Below are 24,987 nucleotides of genomic sequence, written 5' to 3' on the forward strand. Positions count from 1 at the left end.
ACACACACACATCACCAGACAGAATGAATATCTATCCTTGGCCTGCCATTTATGTCCAACCTCTCTTGACACAACCACAACACATTAATGGCTTCTTCAGCTTTTAAAAAACTAGGCATTCCTTTCCACTCAAGAAGCAATTTTACAGCCACCCAGCTACTATCCCTATTCAAATCCCAAATCTACCCATCCTTAGAATTCATCCTCAAATGTTCACACATTTGAGGATGAGATGCACCTAAAAACCTTAAAACTTCTTGATGCTGTCCAGGGATAGCAATTCAGCTCATAGATGATCCTTTCCTCACAAGCTCGTTTCAATCTCTATCTCACAGATACAGCATTTCAGCACTATGTCTCTTGTACAGATACTTCCATGATGACTATTGACTAAAAATATGCTCCACATATTTTTAGAGCAGTACAAGAGAATGGGATGTGGAGAAAAAAAGATACAATTATGAATTGTATAGATTATTTAATGAGCCAGATATTATTAAGTACATTAAAATCAATAGATTAAGTTGAGCAGGGAAAATAACAGAATTGTTAAGCAGATATTCAATGCTAGGCCAGAAAGAAAAAGGAAAATTGGAAGACTTAAAATGAGATGGGAAAATGGAGTGATTCAGGATATTAAAACTTTGGGAGTCAAAAACTGGAACTTAGTAGTGAATAACAAAGGCTGGTAGAAGTTTCTGAAAAAGGCCAGTGCCCGTACAGGGCTGTCGAGCCAATGATGATGATGAGGGCAAAGTCTGACTGTCACCGCCTCATGGCGCCCTCTGGATGATCTAACGACATCAGCATTTCTTTTTTCCCCGTCATGGAGACAAATTTCAGTGATTTTATCTATGCTACCACATATGGGGCAGTCAACGCGACTCTTGATTTGGAAATGATGTCAGAGTTGAGAAATGAGCAAATCATTCCAGCCATTACAAGAAATATGAATATCATCCAATGTAATTTAAATGGCATCGTTACTCCAGCAAGCAAAGAAAAACTAAATGAACTATTACCACTAGCTGACAAACACGATGCTGAAATTATCTGCATCCAGGAAACCAAACTTTGACAAACCAGCAGACTAAACATTAAAAACTATGATATAATATGACAAGATAGGCCTACTGACCAAAATGGAGGAGAGCTTCTGACACTAATCCGAAACTTGTCATATAAAGTTGTTCAACTAGAGACATAGTAGCAGAAGGAAATGAAATACAAGGAATCCAAATACTGGAACCAAGTAAAAAGCCATTAAACATATTCAATTGTTACATCCTCCTGACAAACCTGGACCAAATCTTTCCAGCCTATCCCATCTCATTGAAGAAAACTCCATTATCTTAGGAGACATGAATAGCAAACACCTGTTAGGTTCTGAGGAAATAAACCCAAGAGGAAAAACCTGAGTAATTTCTTGGATGAAACAGGACTAATAACTCTCAACAGTGGAGAACCCACTTATCTGTCTCATTCTTATGGCACAAAAGATGCCCTAGATATTACTGAAGTGTCTCCAGATCTTCATGACAAAGCTCTTTGGTCGGTTTTGGAACCAGTAGGAAGTGACCATACCCCAATATTAATCAATCTGAACCCAAAAATGACTAGACCCACCCAAAAAGGAAAATATCATTCGAACTTCCAGAAGGCAAATTGGGAGAAATACAAGGATGAAATAAGTAAAATGCTGAAAGATCACGCATACCATGATGACTTAGACAAAGACTACATAACTTGGAAGAATACTATCCTATATGCAGCAAAGAAAAGTATCCCAAAGGGCTACAGGAGAAAAGTTATTTCAAACTACACAAAGATTCACGGAACTTGCTAGTAAAATAACTAAACAAAATGAATTATTTAACATCTTAAAAATTGGAAGCTCTTGAGAAACCAGGATCGAGTACAAGATAAATGCTGAAATTAAACAAAAATATAACATATTACAAAGAACTAGGTGGCAAGGATTTTGCCACAACTTAAATTCAAACACTTCCGATACAAAACTTTGGAAAATGACTGCTAATTTACAAAGAGACCTAACAAAGGCAAGTGAAACTAACAAGCTAAAATATCTGGATGGAAAGATCAAAATTGGAGACAGGGAGATCACAAATACCTTGGCCTTTCATTTTCAAAATATAAGCAAACTAGAGATGAATACTAGGAAAGACCATGAAATATCAAAACAGGCTAGACAGCAGAAAAATGCTGCAAATTCCCAAAAACATAAAAACAAATTATTCTGGGATCCATTTACAATCTCTGAATTGAGAGATGCCTTAGAGAGACTAGATATAAATAAATCTAGTGGACTAGATAACATATAAGGAATTATGATCAAACATCTTCCTTCCCTAGCCCTAGATTGGGCTATACTTTGCCTATACAGCAATAGCCTAAAACAAGGAAAAGCTCCAAAAGACCAGAAGACAGCCACAATCATACCAATCTTAAAGCCTAACAAACCTCAAGACCAACTCAGAAATTATAGACCAATTTCACTGACATCAATTCCAGGCAAATTGATGGAAAAAATGATACTCCAACGTTTGAATTACTATCTAAACAAAATCAGCATACTATCACATTTTCAGGCTGCCTTTAGAAGAAATCACTCAACAACTGATCAACTTTTCTACTTAACCCAGACAATTCAAGATAACTTCCAGACCAAACCTATCAAATCCACCACTGCAGCTTTTATAGATTTTAGCAATGCCTTTGACAAGGTGTGGAGGCAGAAACTCTTTTCCAAACTTTATCATATTGGAATAGAAGGGAAAGATCTAAACTGGATTGATTACTTTCTAAGAAATAAAACAATTCGAGTTAGAATAAATAATACCTTTTCCAAGAAAGTGAAAATAAGACAGGGACTCCCTCAAGACAGCATTTTGAGCCCACTCCATTTTTCCATCTACTTAAACGACTTCGATAATAATATAAATAAAGAAACAAAGTTAGCTATGTTTGCTGATGATTTGGTCCTATTCTTAGCTCACAACAACCTAGAAACAGCAACAGGTCACTTAAACAAAGCCATTGAAAGTTTATCTACATACTGTGAAAACTAAGAAATCAAAATTAACCCTACTAAATCAGAAATTTGTGTATTTACCATTAATAACCACCTTAGAAAGTGGAGACCAAAGATTAAGCTAAACAGTCAACTAATTACATTTAATGAAAACCCCAAATACCTTGGAGTTACTCTGGATCCATCACTAAGCTTCAATAAACATATCAACAATGTTGCAGTCAGAGCAAAAAAGAAGACTAATATCATGAAAAATATCTCAGGTAAAGAGTGGGGGAGCCGATACTAAAACCTTAAAAGTCACATACACCTCTATTATCCAACCCATAATGGAATATGCTTCACCTAACTGGATGCAAACATCACAAACTAGTTTAGACAAGCTTAAAAAAATTCAGAAAAATGTAACTAGAATCATATGTGGACTAAGGAATACAAAACTCCTGGAAAAATAGCAGAATTCGAATCCAACTTTGTTCCTTTAAAAATTATGTGGCAAGAAAATCTTACTAAATTTATAGAAAAAAGAGCCAACCTTGCACATCATAGAACAAGTGAACTTTTTAAAAATTGGCAAATAACAAACAGAAGAAAGAAAAAATCCACAATGCATGAATATCCTCATAACACTGTACAGTCCTGATATCTTCATTATCTGCCTCGGCATACTTTCCACAGTTAATTTATCCCCTTCAAATCCTAGGGACCCCACTTCCTCCAAGAGAATATGCAGCCTCCTGTCGACGTATCCCAAACTTCAAGACTTGACATTTAGCTGAATTAAACTGATACCCCCCATTCATTTTTCCATCTGTCCAGTTTATTCAAATCCTCTTGCAGGGCTACCAAATCTGCACTATTACCACTAACCCTTCCCAGCTTCACATCATCTGCAAACAATTGAATACCCCCCCCCCCTGCAATCCATTGACAATGCCATTGATATAAAGGTTAAACAAGTCCCCAGAACTAAGCCCTGTGGGCTCCCACTGCTGTGTCCTTGATACTGCTCCCTCATACAAAACTGATACCCAGGAGCGTGCCAAGGGTATTTGCAGCCCAGGTGCAAACTTTTATCGGCTGCCAGTCTGGCATCTAAAAGTAAGGGTTATTAATATTATATTAGTTAATGTCGTGTTAAAGTCAATGTTGCCGCCGGGTGCAGTGCACCCTCAGGTTGGCGTGGCCCTGCTGATACCTATCCCAAATAAAGTTGGTAACCCGATATTTTTACGTGTGCTACAACTTAAATATCAGCTTATCATGTAGTACCCTGCCTTTGTAAAAAATAAAAAAATAAAATAAAATAAAATAAAAAAAAAAGGCAGAATATGCCTTTTGCTCATCAACCACTCTTGTCACTGTATTATAAAATGCAATCAGATTACTAAAACATGAGTACCCCTAACAAATCCATGCTGACTTTCACAGATAACATTACCCTCATCTGTTCAACGCTGTAAATGATCCCTCACCAAGATCTTAACAACTACTGATGAAATACAAACTAGTCTTTAGTTTGACACTTCCAGTCTGCTACCACCCTTATGTAATGGCATTAAAATCAATGGTGAAATCCTATTCAGTCTCTTTACTTTATTGACATCCAGAGTACTCAGTATTTGAAACACGCTCTCTTCTTACACTTCTAAACCTCAAACCTGCAGTATCCCTCTAATATTAAAACCTAATTCTCCCGGATGAAATACCCCAATAGTGTGTTCATTGAACAACTTCACGACGTCCTTTATTCACTCTATTCCCATTTTTATCCAACAATGTCATTCTTCCACAATCATTTCTCCTCCTACTGGTGACATAATGAAAGAATTCTTTAGGATTTTCTTTGGATCTCAGGGCCAATCTCTTCTCATATTCCAGTTTTGCCTTTCTTACCATACTAGTCACTCTCCTGGCATGAGGTTATGGAAGAGATATCTCCTTATATCTCTTCCATAACCTCTTTTTTACCTGCAGTTCACGTTTCATATTGTCATCCACTATACACCAAATTGTGTTTTCTTCTTATTCCTGCTAATAAATATTCCTTCACGAGTTCCCAAGCACTGATGATATCTCACCCTTCTAATTCCTCCAATCATGGAACTGCCCCAAGCTGATTTCTAAGTTTATTATAATCACTTACCTTATAATTCCACATACAGTACATTCCTTTATCTTAGTTACTTCTGCATGTCTATTCACCTTCCAAGTCAAAACCACATGGTCATTCTCTCCAACTAAGGACAGAGATGCCATCTCAATTATAATCAGATCTTCTGATGCTATAACCAAATCTAAAATCTTGAACCTCATGTTCCTTCTACTACATATTGTCTAAGATATTTGTCCCTCAAGAATTCTAGAAATTCCATTTCTTACTACTACATGCAATTTCTTCTTCTCAGTTTATAGTACTGTAGCTAAAATCTCCCATAACAATCATTCTTTTTGCACTCACCAAGCTCAACTATTTAAACATCTCCTGCTCTTCACCCTCTATGCCTCCTAGCTTATAGCAACATCCCACTAAATATCCTGTCTTGCCCACCTCTCTCTTGTATTGTTAGGTGTCATCTCCTTCCAGGGGGTTAACTACCATGAGCTTCCAGCATGTACGGTTTTCTGCTTCTCTCTTACATTCTTCATAAGACAAAAAGATCCAGTCCTTAATATTTTCCATCCAATCTGTTTATTGTTTTCTTCTTCTTTTTCCTTGTATCATTCCTTCTAATTGTTTTTTGTATTCATTCCTGCCTTAGTATGTGACCAAAGTAGGTGGTTTTCCTTTTCTTAATGGTTTTCAACAGAGTCCTATCTTCTCCAATCATCTCTAAATTAGTTTTTCATGGACTTTAAGGATCCTCAGAAGAACTGTTCAAGTCCCATGGACTCTAAGGATTCTTCTGAGGATCCACATTTCAAAGGCTTTTAGTTTATTTTCACATTTTGATATTGTCCAGGTTTCTGCTTTATTGGACAGCCTAATTCTTATTTTTTAGTGGAACCTGTGGCATAGTAATTAAATAATAAAGTAACACGTAAAAAATAATAACACGTAAAATAATCTTACAACAAGAACTTTCCATCATTAAAAAGTTAATAGAATCAAATGATTACAACTCCAATCAAATCCAACAGATACTTGACTCATGTTCCAACACCTACAGTTTCTTCAACAGTCCGCAGAGTTCCTATTCCGTACATTCCAGGAATCTCAGAACCTGTAGGCAGAATTCTGAAAAAGTATCAATTGATTCTAACATATATTCCTATCAACAAAATTTCTTCTTTATTACCTTCTACAAAGGATAAACTGTCTTCTCTATCTTTGGCTGGCTACCAAATACCTTGCGAATGCGATGTCTCTTATTTTGAACAAACTGGCTGTTCTTTGGAACGGCCAGTTTGTTCAAAACTTTTTTATTATAATATTTTTATTATTCTAATAAACTTTTTTATTAGAACATCAATATTATATTGATTATAACAAACCTCTGAAGTCTGGTCTGGCACAGCACAGTATTGACTCTACTCATAGTGTCCAGTGGGATAAAGCAGTTCTCCTCCATAGATACAGATTCAAATCTGAACGCTTATTCAAAGAAAGTTGTGAAACTATCTTACACCGACCGAATTTAAATAGAAATGACTGTATGTCTCTCTCAAAGTTCTGGGAGACTTTTATCTTATGTAAAAAACCATTTATCTTAATAGAATAAATTTGTTATTTCTATTATTTCCTAGCACGTGGTAACAATTGTATTTTAATAGGTGATCCACTGAATGTTTGCCTGTATTCCATTCCTATTATGTTACAGACACTGAAGATGTACTATTATTTTTAGTATGAAATATCTGTCTTTTTACTAATTAAAGATTTCACTATGGTTTTTACGTGTTACTTTATTATTTAGCCTAATTCTTGTTTTTGTGTGAATTTCCCTTGAGGTCAGAATGTTTTTCATGCTAATGAAGGTTAATCTAGCACTTTCTATTCTCTGTAATTAGTTGGCCCAAATATATATATAACTTCCACTTGATTTAAGGTATTTCCTCTGATCTTAATATTTATATCAGGTATTTTCCCTTTTTTTCTCGTTTCCAGCATGGTTTTGGTTTTTTTGAAGCTGAAATTAAGTCAATGTTTTTCACTCAGTTTCAGCATCTCTTCTAGTATGTTTGGAAGATCTTTTTTATTTTCAGCCAGCAGTACCGTATCGTCTGCATATCTTAATTTGTTTATATTTCTGCCTCCTTTAAATTCTGCTAATCGCTGGAAGATATTTTCAGTATAGAGGTTAAACAATATAGGAGAAAGAACACAGCCTTGTCTGACACCCTTTCTTTACTGGGAATTCCTCCTACATTTCTCCTGATATTTTATTGAAACAGTTTGCTCCCAATATAGATTTATCAGTAATCTGGTATCTTTACCATCTACTCCTAATTTTTTGATGCATTCTATTAGTTGTTCATATTATCAAAGGCTTTTGTGTAGTCAATAAAACATAAGTAAACTTCTTTCTGCTTCTCCAGACATCTTTCTATAATTGTTCTAATGTTAAAAAGTCCTTCTCTAGTATCTTTATTTTCCTGAAAACCAGATTGTGTTTCATTAATGTTTATTTCTTTCTAGGATGATATATAACAACTATTGCTATCTGACTGATAATACTGATTGTTCTGTACTCTTCACATTTGGTTATCTTAGATTTTTTAGGTATTGGGAGGAATGTCGAGTGCTTAAAATCTTTTGGCAGGTGTCCAGTTTTGTATATTTTGTTAATGTCAGTCAGTGATCTTATAGCCTTATCATTTAAAGTCTAGATATTTTGCTATAATTCCATCCATTCTTGGAGCTTTTCTTGGTTTCAATTTCCTAATGGCATTTGTTACTTCCCAGGTAAGAATAGTAGGCCCCTCCAAATTTTCTTCCAACAGCCCACCTCTACCTCACACTATATGCTCTTTCATAAAATCATCAGTGCCATTTATGCATTACCTATCTATCAAAATAAAGCAATGTGAGACTGATGCAGGAATTTCCCTATTCAGTGTTCTAGAGAAGATTTTTTCAATCATACTTGAGAGGAGCCTGCAAAAAATTATGGAAAAGAAAAAAAAAGAAATTTGGGGAGGAGCAAGCCAGGGGATGAGCCAAATGAGGCTGGGGAAGGTGTCAAAATCAGATTTTCAATTTAAGACAAACAGTTGAGAAATCATGAAAATATAACAAGGATGTACATATATTTAATGTTGAAAGTTTTTTCACTTGGTTATATTATAAATTAAAGATGCCAAGAAATTATATTCATGATTTAATTCTTTATAAAAGTGTAAGCAAAAAATATTTGTTTGAATTATCTTCATGACTGGGCTACTTTATAGTATATAAACGCTAAAGACTTCACATCAATTGCCTTAGTATCCCATAATGCAAAGTGCAGACAAACATTGTTTGCTTACACTTAGATAAAGGATTAAACCAAGAATATAATTTCTTGGGGTGCTTAAGGGTCAAAGCTGTATAACTGAGAAGAGATGTCCTAGCCTTTAAAGGAATGAGGAAAACCGACCAGGGCTTCTGACCTAATGTCCAATCCTCACCTTCTCATGGTGCACCCTGTGGGGTATCTACCTGGATACTGAACGAATGAGGATGGGCTGGCAATCTGGGATTTAGCCGACCAAATTGAATTCTTATTGACTTAAACCAAAATACAAAATGATGGTACAACATCACAAAATTTCATGCCGCCTGGAGCATCACCCGGTTAAAAAAGGCCCCCCATTGTTTTCGCCGGGGAACCAGTGCAAACAGCGAAAAGTCAGCTACTGGAACAAATCTGAAAACACACCCCCAACTCAACATCACTAGAGTTAAAGATCGGTACTATCAACATAAGACGCCTGAATGGCAAAGAAATGGAGCTAGCTGAGGAATTAGATAAGTACTAGATCAACATAATAGGGGTGACTGAAACAAAAAAGACAAAAATTGGTGAGCTCTTCTGAGCAATAAATACAAAATGTTATATTCAGGCAATAACAATCAAGGAAAAGAAGGTGTAGCCATTGTATTCAACACTAAATATGAGGCTAATCTTCTTGAATGGCAGGCAGTCTCAAGTAGATTGATGTGGGCAAATATCAGAATGGGGAACTGGACAATGAGACTTATTTGTGCCTATGGTCCCACAGAAGGTTCTATAAGATAGGAGTGGAGAAATTTTTTGAGCCTTTAGAGAAAGCAACTGACACAATGAAAAATTAAAAGTAGGTCCCTGTTGGGGATCAAAATAGCAGAGTATGAAATGATTGTCAGATATATAAAAATGTTTTGGGAAAATTTGGAGAAAAGAGCAAAGCTGATAATAATGGCAAATACCTGTTGGATTTCTGCTCAGAACATGGAGTGGTTATTATTAACATCATGTTCCAACATAAAAATGTGCACAAATTCACATGGAGAGAAGAGGCAAGGAATAAGGAAAGTATCATTGACTATGTTATTGTTGTAATAAGTTTAGTTTAATCCTTTATCCAAGTGTGAGCAAACAAAGTTTGTACCTGAAAGTATCTTCAGGACTGAGGTAACCTCAGTATCTTCAGGACTGAGTATAACCAAGTGAAAAAACTTTCAACATCTATCTCTAATCCACAGTATTTTAATAATAAGGTGTGACAGCTTTTGACTACTTGTATATGGGAAACATATGACTTATACATTGCTTCAACCTTGATATGACTTCTGTGTCTGGCTCCCACTGATGAGACCTTGATAATGGTTGAAACTGGTCTGTGTAATGGACTTTCCCATAATGTATAGAAGTATACACATCAACCATAGGATAACATGTTCAAACCTGACAGTTAGATTGCATAATTGGGATATAGAAAGCAACATATAACCTATATTGTAGTCAATACTAGAAAGAAATTATCATTGACAGTAATCAATGATAATTTCTTTTCATCACAATGTGTGATGAAAACATCAATGATATTTTCATCACACATATTCAATGAATATGTGTGATGAAAATATAATCTAAGGTGGTTATTATTATTATTACGGGCGACTCCAGGGAGTCCTTAGACTCATCGAGGGAGGCCCTAAACATCAAGTCCACACAACTATATGACATTCTCACAGTATCTATCATACCTTGCCTTGAACTCACTCACCGTCATAGCACCCACAGCAGACTCTGGCAGCTTATTCCACTCATTTACCACTCTAAAAGTAAATAACCCAGCTCTAACACCCTTGCTAACCACACTCTTGCCCAGCTTCCATAGGTGTTCTCTAGTTCTCCCACCACCAGTCCTGATCTCAAAAATATCCTCTGAATTAATCCTATAGAAACCCTTTAGCAATTTGAATGTCTCAATCATATCTCCCCTTTTCCGTCTATCAACTAATTTCTGCAACCCACAAATCTTCAACCTGTTCTCATAAGGTTCATTCCATAGACCTGCTATCATCTTGGTCACTCGCCTCTGGATCCTCTCCACCTTCTCCCCATCAAGAAGAAACCTAGGTGACCAAATCTGGGCACAGTAGTCGAGATGAGATCTTATCAAGGCTCGGTACAGAGGTACAATAACTTGCTTGTCTCTGCTCGTCAAAGTATTTTTCAACAACCTAGTGAGTTGATGAGCTGATTTTGCTACTTTTGCAATGTGCCCCCTAAACTTCATCTCCCTATCCACCAACACTCCCAAGTCCCTGGCCTCATCAATCTCCTGGAGTACAGTTCCACCAATGTGGTATACTGCTGCTAATCTTTTCACCCCAAAATGCATAACCTTACGTTCTGTCACATTAAATTGACATCCATTCTCCTTAGCCCAGAACTCAAGTCGTCCTGTGAGATTTTGACATCTTCTGCATTCACTATTGCCCAACCAACTTTGCATCATCAGCAAACAAATGAACTGTTCCTCTTAGATCCTTCCCTATATCGTTAATGAACAAATTAAACAGCAGTGGTCCAAGAACAGAACCCTGCGGCACACCACTAGTCACAGGCCGTCTTCTGGACTCTACTCCTGAATAAACTACTCTCTGATATCTCTCCATCAACCACCCACCTATCCATCTCACCAACCCGATATCTAATCATTATATATCTACATCTACATCATTATATTAATTATGTTGCTTAAATAAATGTAAGAGGAGAACCTAGCTCTGGATGGATCAATGCTGTTGTTAGTTTCTTCTACCAACAATATCAATAGTAATGATCCATGACTTCTTTCCTTTAAGTCAGAAATATAAGATATGACAATATTGGAGACTGAACAAATAACAAATTAATCTGGATGAAAAATATCAACAGGAAGGTAAAAATAATATAAAATTAATCATGCAGTACTATTCATAGTATGCTAATATTATACACTCCCCTTCAGGATACATAATCAGAAATTTGATGGTGTCGCTGCTGCTGACTGAGCCCTCATCCTGTTGTCCAGCACATGCCTATCTTCAGTGGTGTATTGGTAAATTTTTAACAACCGGCTCGCTTTATGAAAAATTTGATTCTTCACAAAGTTCTATTGTATCTTCAGATGTCTTTGTTTCTGCTTCTTAAAATTTTGTCCTTTTAATGTTTAAGAAGTTTTGTTCTATTTCATTTTTTCAACTAACGGCTATCCACTTTTTCGACCACAAAACTCTAACCCTGATTAAAATTATTTTAATTATTAAAAAAAAAAAGAAAAAAACCGAAATAAAAACATATATTAAAGAAAATTTTCCTATATTACCTACAACTTACCTATTATCAAATGAAATCCTGAACAAAAAAAAATTTAACACTAATATTACCACTCGTAGTCGATCAAATGACCAGAGACTGTAGCCGTCGCAACGAATTTTTGTATTTATCAATAGTGCAACAATGTTGCATTTCCAAGAACTTAATGTTGCAAATTCTTGGAAATTCGCTGAAAAATGAGGCATTATTGTTTATTCAAATACCCAGTTCAGGAGTTTTGATAACGTGTTTGTGTTTTAATGAATACAGACATTGTTTAGTAAATAAAATCGTTTCCAAATTCCCGTTCGTAAATTGAGTTTGTGTTTTGTGAATTCTCCTTTATGCATTTATTTTTGATAATAATAATAATAATATATGTAAGTGTTTATTATACAATTTTAAAATATTTATGAGAAAAAGTATATACCACCACTCATCATCTATCCTTTCATAAAGAATTTTAATAACTGGCTCGCCCGACTTAAAAACATTAACAACCGGCTCGCTAAATTTGAAAAATTTTAACAACCGGCTCGCACGAGCCGGTCTCAACACACCACTGCCTATCTTATAATTGTATATTTACTCATAGGATATTCTAGGGTCTCCACTATTTTCTAAAAGAATCAAGGCAACATGGAAAAGTCAGCTGCTCAAACAACATCAAATTACCATCAATAGAATTCAAGATTAACACTATCAACATAAGAAGCATTAACAGAAAAGAATCTGACAAGCTTCTAAATAACAAATACAACATGTACATACTTGAATTGCAGATGATGTAGACAAACATTAAAATGGGGAAATTGGACAATGTGACTTATTTTCACCCAACAATCCCAAAGAAGATTCTACTAAGGGAAGAGGAATTTTTAAAGTCATTAGAGAGGTAGCTGACATATAACAGTATGTGCCTGTTAGAACATGCACTAATCATTACAAATGCCCACACAAATTCACATGACAAGAAAACACAAGAAATAAAGAAAAGTCTCAGTGACTGTGTTATGGTGGATAGCAATATCTCTATGCTGGTTTAGAACAGAAGAATATACAAGGGATTTGATATAGAAAGTGAACACCATTTAATGGCACAGTTTTGAGTAGGATGAAACTGAATATCATACTGAAAAGAAAAGTGTGAGAGAGTTTTAAAGAATCAAAGTCAAACAGCTTTCAGAAGTGAACAACAGATCAAAATATACAAGTATTATTCAATAAATTAAAAAAAAAAATAGGGTTTTGAACATCTTGTAACTTAGTGGAAACTTCTGAAGAAAACAAATTATTAATTCTGCCAGGGAAAAAAGTGAAGTTGTCTGTAGGGACAGAAGTTAAAGGAGTAGTCATGGAAAAGAAGAAAGCAAATCTAGCTATTCTTAGCAAGTAAAATCAACTTGGACTCTGACAGAACTTGAAGAAAAATGGAATGGAAGAGAAAAAAAGTGAAGAAAACAATGTACTCTGAGAGAATAGAGAAAAATGGAAAAAAAGCAAAGCAATGAAACTGGTTAACAAGAGTCATTGGAAAACTGGTAAGAATACAGAAGCTAAATATTAGGGAAGTGACAAAATCAGGAGGCTATTGAAAAGCTATTTAAGAGGAAATAGAGATGATAAAGGTGGCATGAAAACTGAAAATATTCTAAATGCCTGGAGTAATTATTTTCAAAGATTGCTAAATGAAATTTAGACAGATAACCAAGAAATCATGGCAAAATAACAAGGATCTGCATTTAAGTTTTGTATGACAAGATGCTGAGAGAAGCTGTTCAAAACACTACAGTTATATATGGTAAATGGGACATTAGGTTAACCACACTCTTACCCAACTTCTAGGGAAGTTGGGTAAGAGTGTGGTTAGCAAGGACAAGAGGACTAAATTTTTCACTTGGAGAGTGGTGAATGAATGGAAGAAACTGAGTCAGTTGTAAGTGTTTGTCTAATCATGGTTTCAAGTAGAGGTACGATTGATATTGTTTTAGCAGTTTGGATCTACCGCAACAAGTCTTACAACTCCATGGAGGTGCCCGTGCAATAATAACAATTATATTGAGCAATACAGTCTATATTTGAGCTGTCAGCAGTTAGAAATTGAAGGTACAAGAAGATGGTCTGGTGGCAAATCCTATGAGAAACAAGAGTGCACATAATCTCCACTGTTTTCATCATCTATGTGGATCACATTATCAAGGAAATGGGCATTAATCCTGATATCAAAACCGGAGGAATTCAACTCAGCTTTTTACTTTATATAGATGATGATATGCTTTTTAATAAATCCAGTACAAGTCACCCTAACTAAAGTGATCAACTGCTGTCATAAAGGAATCCTAGGAAAACTTATAGATCAAGTATAACACAGTTCAGCTATTTAGGCAATTTTTAGTGTAGATGGATAATTAAATATGGAAATAGACAATAGAATTAGCAATGCTAATATGGTAGGAAGTCAATTTATTCTATGATATGGTAGGAAATCTCTCATTCCACAGACAGCATCCAAACCAAATTTTATTTATTTATTTTTAATAATTTATGGACCTGAGACCTGAATTACAAAAAAATAAGACTTGATCAAAGACCGGAGACCACAGATATTGATTGCAGATCTTACTGAGAACCACTACAGGGATGGGATAATGGAAGTGGAGCATCACTGGAATAAATGTATTAGTCTTAAGGGAGATTATGTTGAAAAATAAAAATAATTTTGAACTTATAAATTATTTGTTTTTTTGTTGTTAGGCCGAGAACTTTTCAGACCACCTTGTATTTAGTTATGTGTTCTTACAGGTTTGGGACTATAACAAATGGGCATATAAATTGAAGGTAGGACAAGAGTACATAGTCTACACTGCTTTTTATAGGATAACACTGTAAGAGATTAGTAAGAGTTTTGTAACCAGTATTAAAACTGGTAATGTGCAATTTCAGATAACATAATTTAAAAATAAACTACTTTTTTCAGCACAAAGGTTCTTTGTTTATAAGTAGCAAATCATTAGCGCAACTAAGTACAGTTTAATGATAAAAATTTGGATTTTAAAAAACATTCTCAAATTAAAAGAATATTTGTATTTTGCAAAACGAATACAAACAGCTAAAATGTAAATACAGTTATTGGATATGTTATTACCTTTCCAATAAGTATGAAAAAATTTAAAATAAAGTTAAAAATTCATGTAAATTTACAAGTGCTTATAAGTACGTTCAAATACAAGTCTGTTTTCACAGGGATACTCTCCAACATGGATGTAAATCAATGTTAGTGTTCAGTGTGAGATCATCACGACTATGATTCTTTGGGACCTGAATTGGCTTGAAAAAGTTGTTTAGAAAAAAAAAAAACTGTAGAGAGGTGTTTTGGGATTATCTAGTGCTCTTAGTCCATCCACAGTACCAATACTAATGCATTATAGGTGTGCAACTCTTTTGTGGATAGGATTCACATTTAAAAAACTAATAAATACATAAAAAACTTTCTTTCCTGTTGTAAGTTTTTGAAGTGCTTACAGGAAGAAAAATCCATCATAGTACTTACAGTAGGTTTCCTGTTGTGAGCATCATGATGTTCTGGTGGAATTTAGAGGAAATTTTTCAGTACTTGGAGGGAGATGGGGGAGGACAGAATAAGGGTCGCCTCTGGAAATTGAGGAAAGGTGTGGTCAGCAAGTGTGTGAGAACAAGATTTTTCACTTGGAGAGTGGTGAAGAAGCAGAACGAGTCTGTTGTGTTTTATTGATGAATGCATTCAATGAGGGATACAACAGATAGTGGGTCTCCCATCCTATGAGTCTTTGGACTACATGAAGGTTAATGTGCAATAATAATAATTCACTCTGCTTGTCACTTACTGCATCAAGTTTTCAGAAGAAACAAACAACTGCCTTCTATTCATAATAGTGCTTCAAGGTATAAAACTACACCAAGAGATGAAAAAATTTATTTAACTTACTAATATTTTGACTCTACCTAGCATCTTCAAATTACAAATTATAACTGTAACAAGCACATAGTACTGAACTATACAATGGTGGAAACAATTCAAATTGTAACTGAAACAAAACTAATGTCCTTACATAGCACCCTTTATGGGCCATATAACAAAGTTAATTTGGAGAAGTCAGGCTATCAGGTTATAGAATGACTGTCTCTCAGATCGTTGGCATATTAATGCAGCCATACTTATTGAGGGAGTACTTTGTAACTGCTGCTGAGAAAATAGTCTCTCAGACCTGTAGAAACTTCTATGTAATATTTAGGTCTTCTTCCATCTAATCCTATGTGAAGGAGAATCCAGAGCGTGGTCTGACCATCCCGAGTTGCTACAGCTTTTTCTACCTCAAATACTGACACATCCTCTTGTCTGTATTCTTCTGGAATATTTTCTACAATTGTTCTGTCATCATGATTAAATTGTGTTAATGTGCTCTTTCCTCCATTTCTAAACTTTTTCAACAGCCTCCATTACATTTTGCCACCATTTTTTATGTTCTTACCAAAGTCTTCCCATAACATGTAAGAGAGCTAAGCTACTTTTACACATAGCTTATCTCTCTTCCATTTTTCCCTATACTCTCTCTCTCTCAGGGCATCTGCCAACTTATTTGTTAGGAACTTTCAGTATATGCTTTTAAGGACTGCTTCTTTAGCTTTGTGCCCACCATAGCATTCTTATTTTTCCAACCTTGCAGACAACTTCACCACATGCTTCCCTAGTTGAATTAATCAGTTTTTTTTTTTTCAGAGTTTCACTGAGACTCCTCGGTTTGGTTCTTACTTTCAAAGCATTTTCACATTTTCTTGAATAATATTTGTATAATTGAGTCTACAGTTCACCTGGACTTAGTAACATGATCCTATATTTATTATTTAGTTGGATCTCACCTGTTTTAGTCTATTTTGTCTCAGTAAACACCAATTATGTCTACATGGTACTTTTCCAGTTCTTCAGCAAGTTTGATTTCTTTCCATTGATACTCCTTATTTCATGGTTCCTATCTTCAATTCTTCTGACACTGTGCTTGTTCTAGTAGCTGACTTTTCATTGTTTGCTTTGGTTCCCTGATTGAAAACAGCAGGGGATTTGTTTAACAGGGCAACACCCCCCCAGATGGCATAAAATCTGATCATGTTGTACCATGGTTATTTCTGGTTTAAGCCAATGAAGAGTACAATTTATTTGGCTAAGTCTCAAATTACCAGCTCATTCCTCATTTGTTCAGTACCCACTGGATACCTACTAATGGAGCATATCAATGAAGGTGAGGATTGGACATTAGGTCAACCCAGTTGATTCTCCAATTCCTTAAAGGCAATGTAGAGGTCTTCTCCCAGTTATCTGGCTTTAAGCCCTAAAAAACCCAAAAAGAATGTATTATGAAGAAAATATAAGAAAACAAGTACAAGAGATGATGATGAAGAAAGGTACAAATAGCAAAAAAAAAAAAAAAAAAAAAGGCTGAAATTAATTCTAGTGGGATGTTTCATGATATGCCAACAGAAGAATTCAGTGTTAATGCTACATATTTGAAAGGAAAAATATACGATCAACTAGATGGAGAATTCAATGTATGTATTATGTCTATTAACTGTGTATTTGTCTTCTAGTTGTTTGTTTGAGAGGGGAAAAAAATTTCCAGGAAAACTGCCATATCTATATAAAACCAACTAATCCATTTCAGCTAAAAAGAACTTATAAAAGTTTCTTCATATCCTAAATGGGATTTGAACAAAATAATTTCTGACCAAAGATGAAAAATACTGCCAATGTGCTAACAGATGGAAAGAAAACAAGAAATGTAGACATGATAGTTCATTATGGAGTTGGCTCAGGAAACACAATGACAAGGTGATAGACAGCACAAAAAACTGCTGCAGTAATTTTTTTTTATTTATGTGACACCCACCCATGAAAAGTTGTAAATTTGTAATTCATGAGCACATGGATGGGCTAAGATTTTTTTTTTTCTATTTTTATACATTTTGTATTTTTTAAATTCAATTTTTACCTGGTTTTTGGGAATCCTGCTCTAGGAACCAAACATGGAAATTTTACAAACAATTTCATGCCTCCAATAAGCAGGGAAGTAGCAGCATTACAGTGGCTGATAAAATTCATCTACCACCTAAAGACAATCACATATCATGCCCATAGCAGGATTTGAACTTGTAGCCTGTTGGTTAGCATATCTTTTACATCACACAGTATTCGTTGTTCCATTTTACATGAGTGACCTTATCTCAACTATACTAACGAGGTGCAAGTCATCAGGACGTGCTGCACATTAACAGATAATTATTAGTGATAAAAGTCATATGCAATCACCAGTTTGGCAACTGGAGGGGGGGGGGAAACATATAGGTAAGTGAGAGAGTTAAAAAGATTACACATACAGTTGATTTTTCATGGCATGGAAGGATGGGAGAGGACAAGTAGAATACAGACAGTCCCTGACTTACAAAAGGTATGTTCTGCAAACTTTACATAACTTGAATTTTACATAACGTGGATTTAACTCCTTCACCTGCGAATCACACCCCATTGATTATGTGTTTACAGTACATATAATGCAGTAGTGCATTAACATGCTTTAAAGGTTGTTTCTGTTAGCTTCATTCATTGGATGCACACACAAATTACACTTCAATGTATAATTAAGAATGCAAAGTAATATAATAAAGCATAAATAGCAAGAAAATAGAAAAAAAATTTAATTTGGTTGTTCAACCTTCCATATGAAATTATTAAGAGATGATTGAACAACACCTTCTCTTTAAAAAAGCTCTTGCTCAAAGACTAAAAGTGTCATCTATTTCTTCACTTACATCTTCTTCTTCTTTGATGCATCAATCCGAAGATTGGTAAATATAGCAGCACATCACAACATCCTGTCTTGTGACATTCTTTTTATCTCTTCATAACTCTTAGTGCCAGTTAGCATCATTATGTTATTTATATATGAAATTCTTGGTCTGCCACGTGGCCTCTTTCCTTCTACAGTCCCCTCCATTATTTCTGTAATCGTGCCTCAAATGGTGTCCAATTAGGCTTTTTCTTCTCTTACTGATGTGTTTCATTAATGACCACTCTTCATGAACTATATTTAGAACTTCATTACTTTTCCTTTCTCTCCAACTAATTTTCATAACTTTCTCCAGCACCAAAGTTCAAATGCCTCCAACTTTTTCATGTCTTGTTTTGTTAGAGGCCAGGCCTCACAACCATATAATGCAATGCTCCATATGTATGTTTTCACTAGACCTTTTTTTGAGCTGGATGCTAAGTCCTTTACTGGTAAAAATGTTTCTTCTGTTATAGAATACTTTTTTGGCTAGGATTATTCGTGCTTTAATATCTGATTGGTTTCTTCCATCTTCTGTGATAAGACTTCCAAAGTATTTAAAAGGGGATACCTGTTGTATTAGGTTATTATTTATTTCCATGGATTTGCTTTACTTGTAATTAATAATTTTGTTTTCTTATAATTAATTTTTAGGCTGTACTGTGTGAAGATTTCTTCCATCTTTGTTAGAGTGGCTTTCAGCTATAACTGCTATATCATCTGCAAACCGTAGCCAGTTAATATCAATTCCATTTATCTTAATTCCTTTTTCTATTAGTTCTTTCAGTTTATTTATTGCATCTTGAATGTACAGATTAAACAATATTGGTGAAAGAGAGCACCCCTGTCTTACACCTCTACGTATTCTTGCTATTCTGGTTTTTGTTGTATTGCTGGCTGCTTCTATTAGGGCTTCTTGATGCTTGTAAAGATTAAATATGAGCCTTCTATCTCTCCAATCTACCTTTATTGTTTTTAGGAGGTGAAACTTTTGATTCCAGTCAATACTATCGAAGGCTTTCTCCAAGTCAAGAAAGACTATCAGAGTATTTTGATTCTTCTCCAATCTTCTTTCAATAACTGTTCTTAGAACTAGGATTGCTTCTCTTGTCCCCTGCTGTTTCCTGAATCCAAACTGGTCATTGCCAACATCTTCTTCAACCTTCTTTGTTAGTCTTTTTTTTTGTATCATTTTAAGTAGTATTTTCGAAGCATGTGATATTAAGCTTATTGTTTGATGATTTTCACACTTTTCATTATTTACTTTAGGAATGGGTATGATAGAGCATTGTGTAAAATCTTTGGGGATGATTGTTTCATAAATATCCTTTATGATCTTGAAAAGGTATGACTTAGTTATGTTTCCTGAATATTTTATTAATTCTGAAGGGATGCTATCAGTGCCTGGTGCCTTGTTGGTTGACAATGCATTCAGTGCCCATTCAAATTCATCTTTTAATATAGTTGGACCAATTTCTTCCACATCAAGTCTTGTTTCATCTTCTGTAGCCTTGGCATCTAGATCTTTTCAACTATATAGATCTTCTAAGTACTCCTTCCATTTTTCCGAAATTTCTTCCTTATCTATAAGTATGTTCCCCTGTTTATTTTTGATAATTGTACTTCTTGTCTTGTTTTGCTGGCTTATTCCTTTTATAATGCTATAAGCTTTATCGATTCTTCCAGTCTTTCTTAGATCTTATATTTCTTTACATTTCTCTGTATACCCTTGTTCTTTTGCTTCTTTACACTTTCTATTTAACATATTTTTTATATGTTTATATTTGTCTTTGCTTTCTTCCTTTAGGGAGGTTTTGTATTTTCTTCTTTCATCTATTAGATCTAGAATGTCCTGGGTGATCCATGGTTTTTTTATTTGCTTCTTCCTTAATCCTATGCAGTCATTGGCAGCCTTGATGATTGTATCTTTCAAATGAGTCCATTTTTCCTCTATGTTTTTCTTTTCCCTCTCTCCTATTTTAATGCTTTCATCAGTTTGCTGTTTATAGTTTCTATGGTTTTCCCCTGTTTTCAGGTTACTTATGTTCCATTTGGGCCTTTTCCTTGGTTGTGACAGCTTTTTAAATTTCAGATTACATTTCAATAAAACCAAATTGTGGTCACTGTTAACATCAGCTCCCGGGTAATTTTTGCATGATTTTACTTGATTTTTAAATCTATTTCTTGTCAAAATATAATCTATTTGGTACCTTCCTATATCCCCTGGCATTTTCCAAGTATACCTTCTTCTTTTTGGTACTTCATACCAGGTATTAGTAATAATGATCAGATTGAATTGGTGGCAGAACTCCAAAAGGCTATCTCCATTTTCATTTCGGCATCCAAGTCCATACTTTCCAACCTCTCTATCATCTTTGCCTTCACCAATGACTGCATTCCAATCCCCCATGGCAATAAGATTATATTCCTTCTTGGTCAGTTTGATTAGATTCTCAATATCTACATATACTCTCTCAACTCCATCATCACTGTGGTCGCTAGTAGGCATGTAAGCTTGTATTATTATAACATTTGTTGGTTTTGCTTCTAGTTTTACCATTATCAATCTGCTACTACATTTTACTGAGTTGATTACTCTTCTTCCCCATTCCTTATTGAGAACCACAGCGACTCCATTTTTTGCTCTCATCACCTGAATAAATGATTCTGTAATCAACACTCCAAAAGTCTCCGGTTCCATTCCAGCTCATTTCACTAATTCCCAATATGGCTATTTTTAATCTATCCATTTCTCTCTTCAAATTTTTCAATTTTTTAAATTTGTAGGAGGGTTCTCGCATTCCACGTCCCAATGAACGTACAAGGATTTCACTGGTTTATGACCTGGGAAGCCTTGCTTCTTCCCCAGCCATGCACAAGTATTGAGCCATTGTGCGCTTTACTATCTTTTAGAATGTCCATCCATACTGCTATCTTACTAGGGAAAAATAGAATAAGGTAGTATCCCCCTTGCCTTCCTTGTCCAGCAATAGCCTTCTAAAGAGGCTCAGTGTGCTAGCCGTTTCTCATGCCATTTTTCTTTTAGCCACTTAAATACTGATGATGTTGAAAAACAGATATCTTTTATCATGAACAGAGGTTATGTTAAAAAAGTTATGCAATCGTTACTTTCAAGAGTGTTACATGTGCACATAGCAAGGGAAACTTATGGTAGACATTTTTAATGGTTGCTGAAACACACAAATCAACTCTGAAAACTCTAAATGTGCAGCAGGACCCATTATGAATCTAGTACAGAATTTTTTAGAAAACAATTATCAGACAAATGCCTGATTTTTTTAAATTTATAATTTTCATTTTCATCTCAAGATCAATTTTGGAATGTTTACATGTGTTCACCTTTTCTGCTTCTGTTCCTTTTCCCAGTCATGAATGTACTTTGCTTCAGTGCAAAGCAAACACTCAAAATTATGAAAGAGTATGAATACAAATGCATATCATGTCCGTGTCCAATAGTAAGGAAGGGAACATGTATGCATTCATTGCATAAGCTGTCTGCCTTACTGGCAATTTTGTGGCATGCAAGTAGCATATGCAGATAAGTAAAATTTATATAGCTTGATCTTTTTCATAGTCCTTCTAGGATAATTATGTAAGTACAAAATTACATAAGTCAGGGCTGTCTGTATTTTGTCCTGGAGAGTGGCAAATGAATCAAATGCAGTGTGTGATGGATGGTGGTGGGGGGGTGATGCATCTATGTTTGATGAATTTAAGAAAGTATTATGAAAATGGTTACAGCAAACCTTCCATGGTGAGGGATTTAAATCAGAATGCATAAAAGAAGTAGAACAATAAACGTTCAGTTTATATGCGGGAAAAAATACAACACAAAGTATTATTATTTATTTATTAATACAGATTCTCATTATGCACACTGCTAAGCTCTGCACTTTATTAACAGATCCAATGAAATAATTTTAAATATTTAGTTAAAAATAAACACTAACTAATAAGGCTATGGTTAAAATTTAAATACCGTATATCTACAGTGTCATAATTAAAAGGAAACTAGTAATAACAGGAAAACTACAGTCCTTTTTTTTTATTTGTACATTACTTATATTTATCACTATCAAATCATGTGAAATTGTTGAAAGCTCATATCTACATTCTTTTTACATCACACAGGTTTTGTTTTTTAATCCACTATTCTGCAAGTGTGGCTTTTTTTCCCGAAAAATACTTGGAAATTTTCTTTTATTCTGGTCCTCCTCTCTGTGATAAAAAAAAAAAAATACTCTAATGTGAAAATTAGCATTGCTACATTTTTAAAATCAATGTGTATATATGAGAATTGATCAAAATCTCTTTAACTAAGAAAACCATGGAAATTCTTAACTTTGTGCTTAAGTGCTGGGAGGATATCATATTGCAGATTTAATGGAGTATTAACATCACTAAGAAAGGATTAAAAACTATTTTAAGGCTTCTAATTTTGTCTCAGTCACTGAGACATCTTCAGGGAGTACAAGCTAACACTTGTAACAAAGGCAATAAAATACTAAATGAAGCATATGGATATGACTCTTAAAGTCATAGCTAGGTGGCATGCCCTTCCCTTTAGACAAACAGGACCTTCTGTTGAAATTGGATATGTACTAACACTGAACTTTGTGGGACTCCATATTTTATTATTTTTGTTGCAACATTCAAATGGCTATAGCAGATACACTATTTCTGTTATTTAAAGAGAATTAGAACCAATCATAGGTAACAACTCTAACACCATATCTAAACATTATCACAATCAGTACATCATGATGCATACAATCTTTAGATATATACAGAAAAAAGGCTAACATATACATTCTTCTATGAAACTTCAATAGTGCTTTTCATATTAAAATATGAACCAGTACTGCTTAGGTAAGTAAAAGTGTATGAAATTTATGTAGCTATTTAATTTATTTTTAATTAAGATTTCAATAACCCTTGAGACTGGTGATAAAATTGATCTGCAATTTTTAATTCCATTTCTATTGTCACCTTTGATTAAATGAAGAACCAAAACAACCTTTATGTGTTCTGATGTTAAAAAGATTTATTTATAATGGAAATTTATGACAAGCTCAGGGAAATACTATCTCTGTTCCATTATGTCAATTACTGAATGGGAAAGATATCAGATATATATGGAAATCTTTATAAAGTTGTTTAAATGAAGCAGTATCTGAATGTGTTCCTAGAGTTTGAAGAACAAATAGAATGGGAGTGAAATGGATGTGCAATCATATTAAACAAGAGATTCATAAAATATGCAGACAGAATATCATGAGAATAAGAGTGAGAGGAGTTATGATATATATAAAGCATAATCCAGAAAAATTATGAGTACTGTAAGGAAAGCTAAGTTGGAGTATGAAAAGAAACTGAAAGTATGAAAAAGGAATAAAGGTAACTAGATGAAGGCAACCCAAAAGAATTTTATCATTATGCTGCAGACAAAAGAAAGAATTATTATTATTATTATTATTATTATTATTATTCAGGCCTCCATGGAGTCAAAAGACTCATCGTGGCAGGTCCTTCCAAAGAACATAACGTCTGTCAAGACTCATCAAGGGGAGGTCCCCCCCCCCCTAAGAAACACAAAGTCTATCATACCACTCTTTAAACTAATTGACCGTTCTCGCTCCCACCACTCCATCAGGCAATGCATTCCATGGTTCAACCACCCTCCACGCAAAGAAACCACTCCTTACCCTCTTGCTCACAGTTTCCTTTCGTAACTTCCAGGGATGGCCTCCTGTCATCACTCCTTCCCGCTGTTCAACCAAGCGAAAGAACTCCCCAGTGTCAACCCTGTAACCACCTCTCAACAGTTTAAAAAGTCTCAACCATATCACCTCTCCTTCTTCTATCCACCAAACTCTGCAGTCCACATTCCCTCAGCTGATCCTCATAACTATCCTTGTACAGTCCTGAAACCATCTTTGTCATCTGTCTTTGTATCCTTTCCACAGTTAATTTATCCCCTTCAAATCCTGGGGACCAAATTTGAGAACAATAATCCAAGTGTGGTCTGATCAGAGACTTATACAACGGAATGATAACCCTCTTATCTCTGCAGGTCAGTGTCCTTCTCATAATTGCAGCAATCCTCTGTGTTACCTTTACCACCTTTGCAATATGTCCCCTAAACTTCAGGTTTCTATCAATTATCAACCCCAGATCTCTTGTCTCCCCCTACTTCCTCCAGTATAACTCCTCCCATAGAATATGCAGCATCCCATCAATGTTTCCCAAACCTCAAGACCTTACATTTTGCTGCATTAAACTGATCCCC

The 24,987-nt window shown here is 34.9% G+C and overlaps 1 protein-coding gene across 6 annotated transcripts in view; it reads right to left on the reverse strand.

Annotated features, from left to right (window-relative positions):
* Positions 1–24,987, reverse strand: part of LOC150098154 (alpha-ketoglutarate dehydrogenase component 4-like) — a 165,935-nt gene that overhangs the window by 18,397 nt on the left and 122,551 nt on the right. Inside the window, exon 4 of one of the 6 annotated variants that reach the window (XM_090406417.1) lies at positions 22,534–22,916. The exons of the other annotated variants lie outside the window; for them this stretch is intronic. Within the exon in view, the coding sequence (XP_090262543.1) occupies positions 22,899–22,916 (18 nt within the window). The 3' untranslated portion in view covers positions 22,534–22,898. Of the gene's footprint in view, positions 1–22,533; positions 22,917–24,987 lie in introns of those variants that run through there. 6 annotated transcript variants of the gene reach the window in all.

Source organism: Typopeltis vanoorti, chromosome 16 (assembly GCF_054136105.1).
Source record: "Typopeltis vanoorti isolate ZY-2024b chromosome 16, IOZ_Tvanoo_1.0, whole genome shotgun sequence".
Classification (NCBI taxonomy): domain Eukaryota; kingdom Metazoa; phylum Arthropoda; class Arachnida; order Uropygi; family Thelyphonidae; genus Typopeltis; species Typopeltis vanoorti.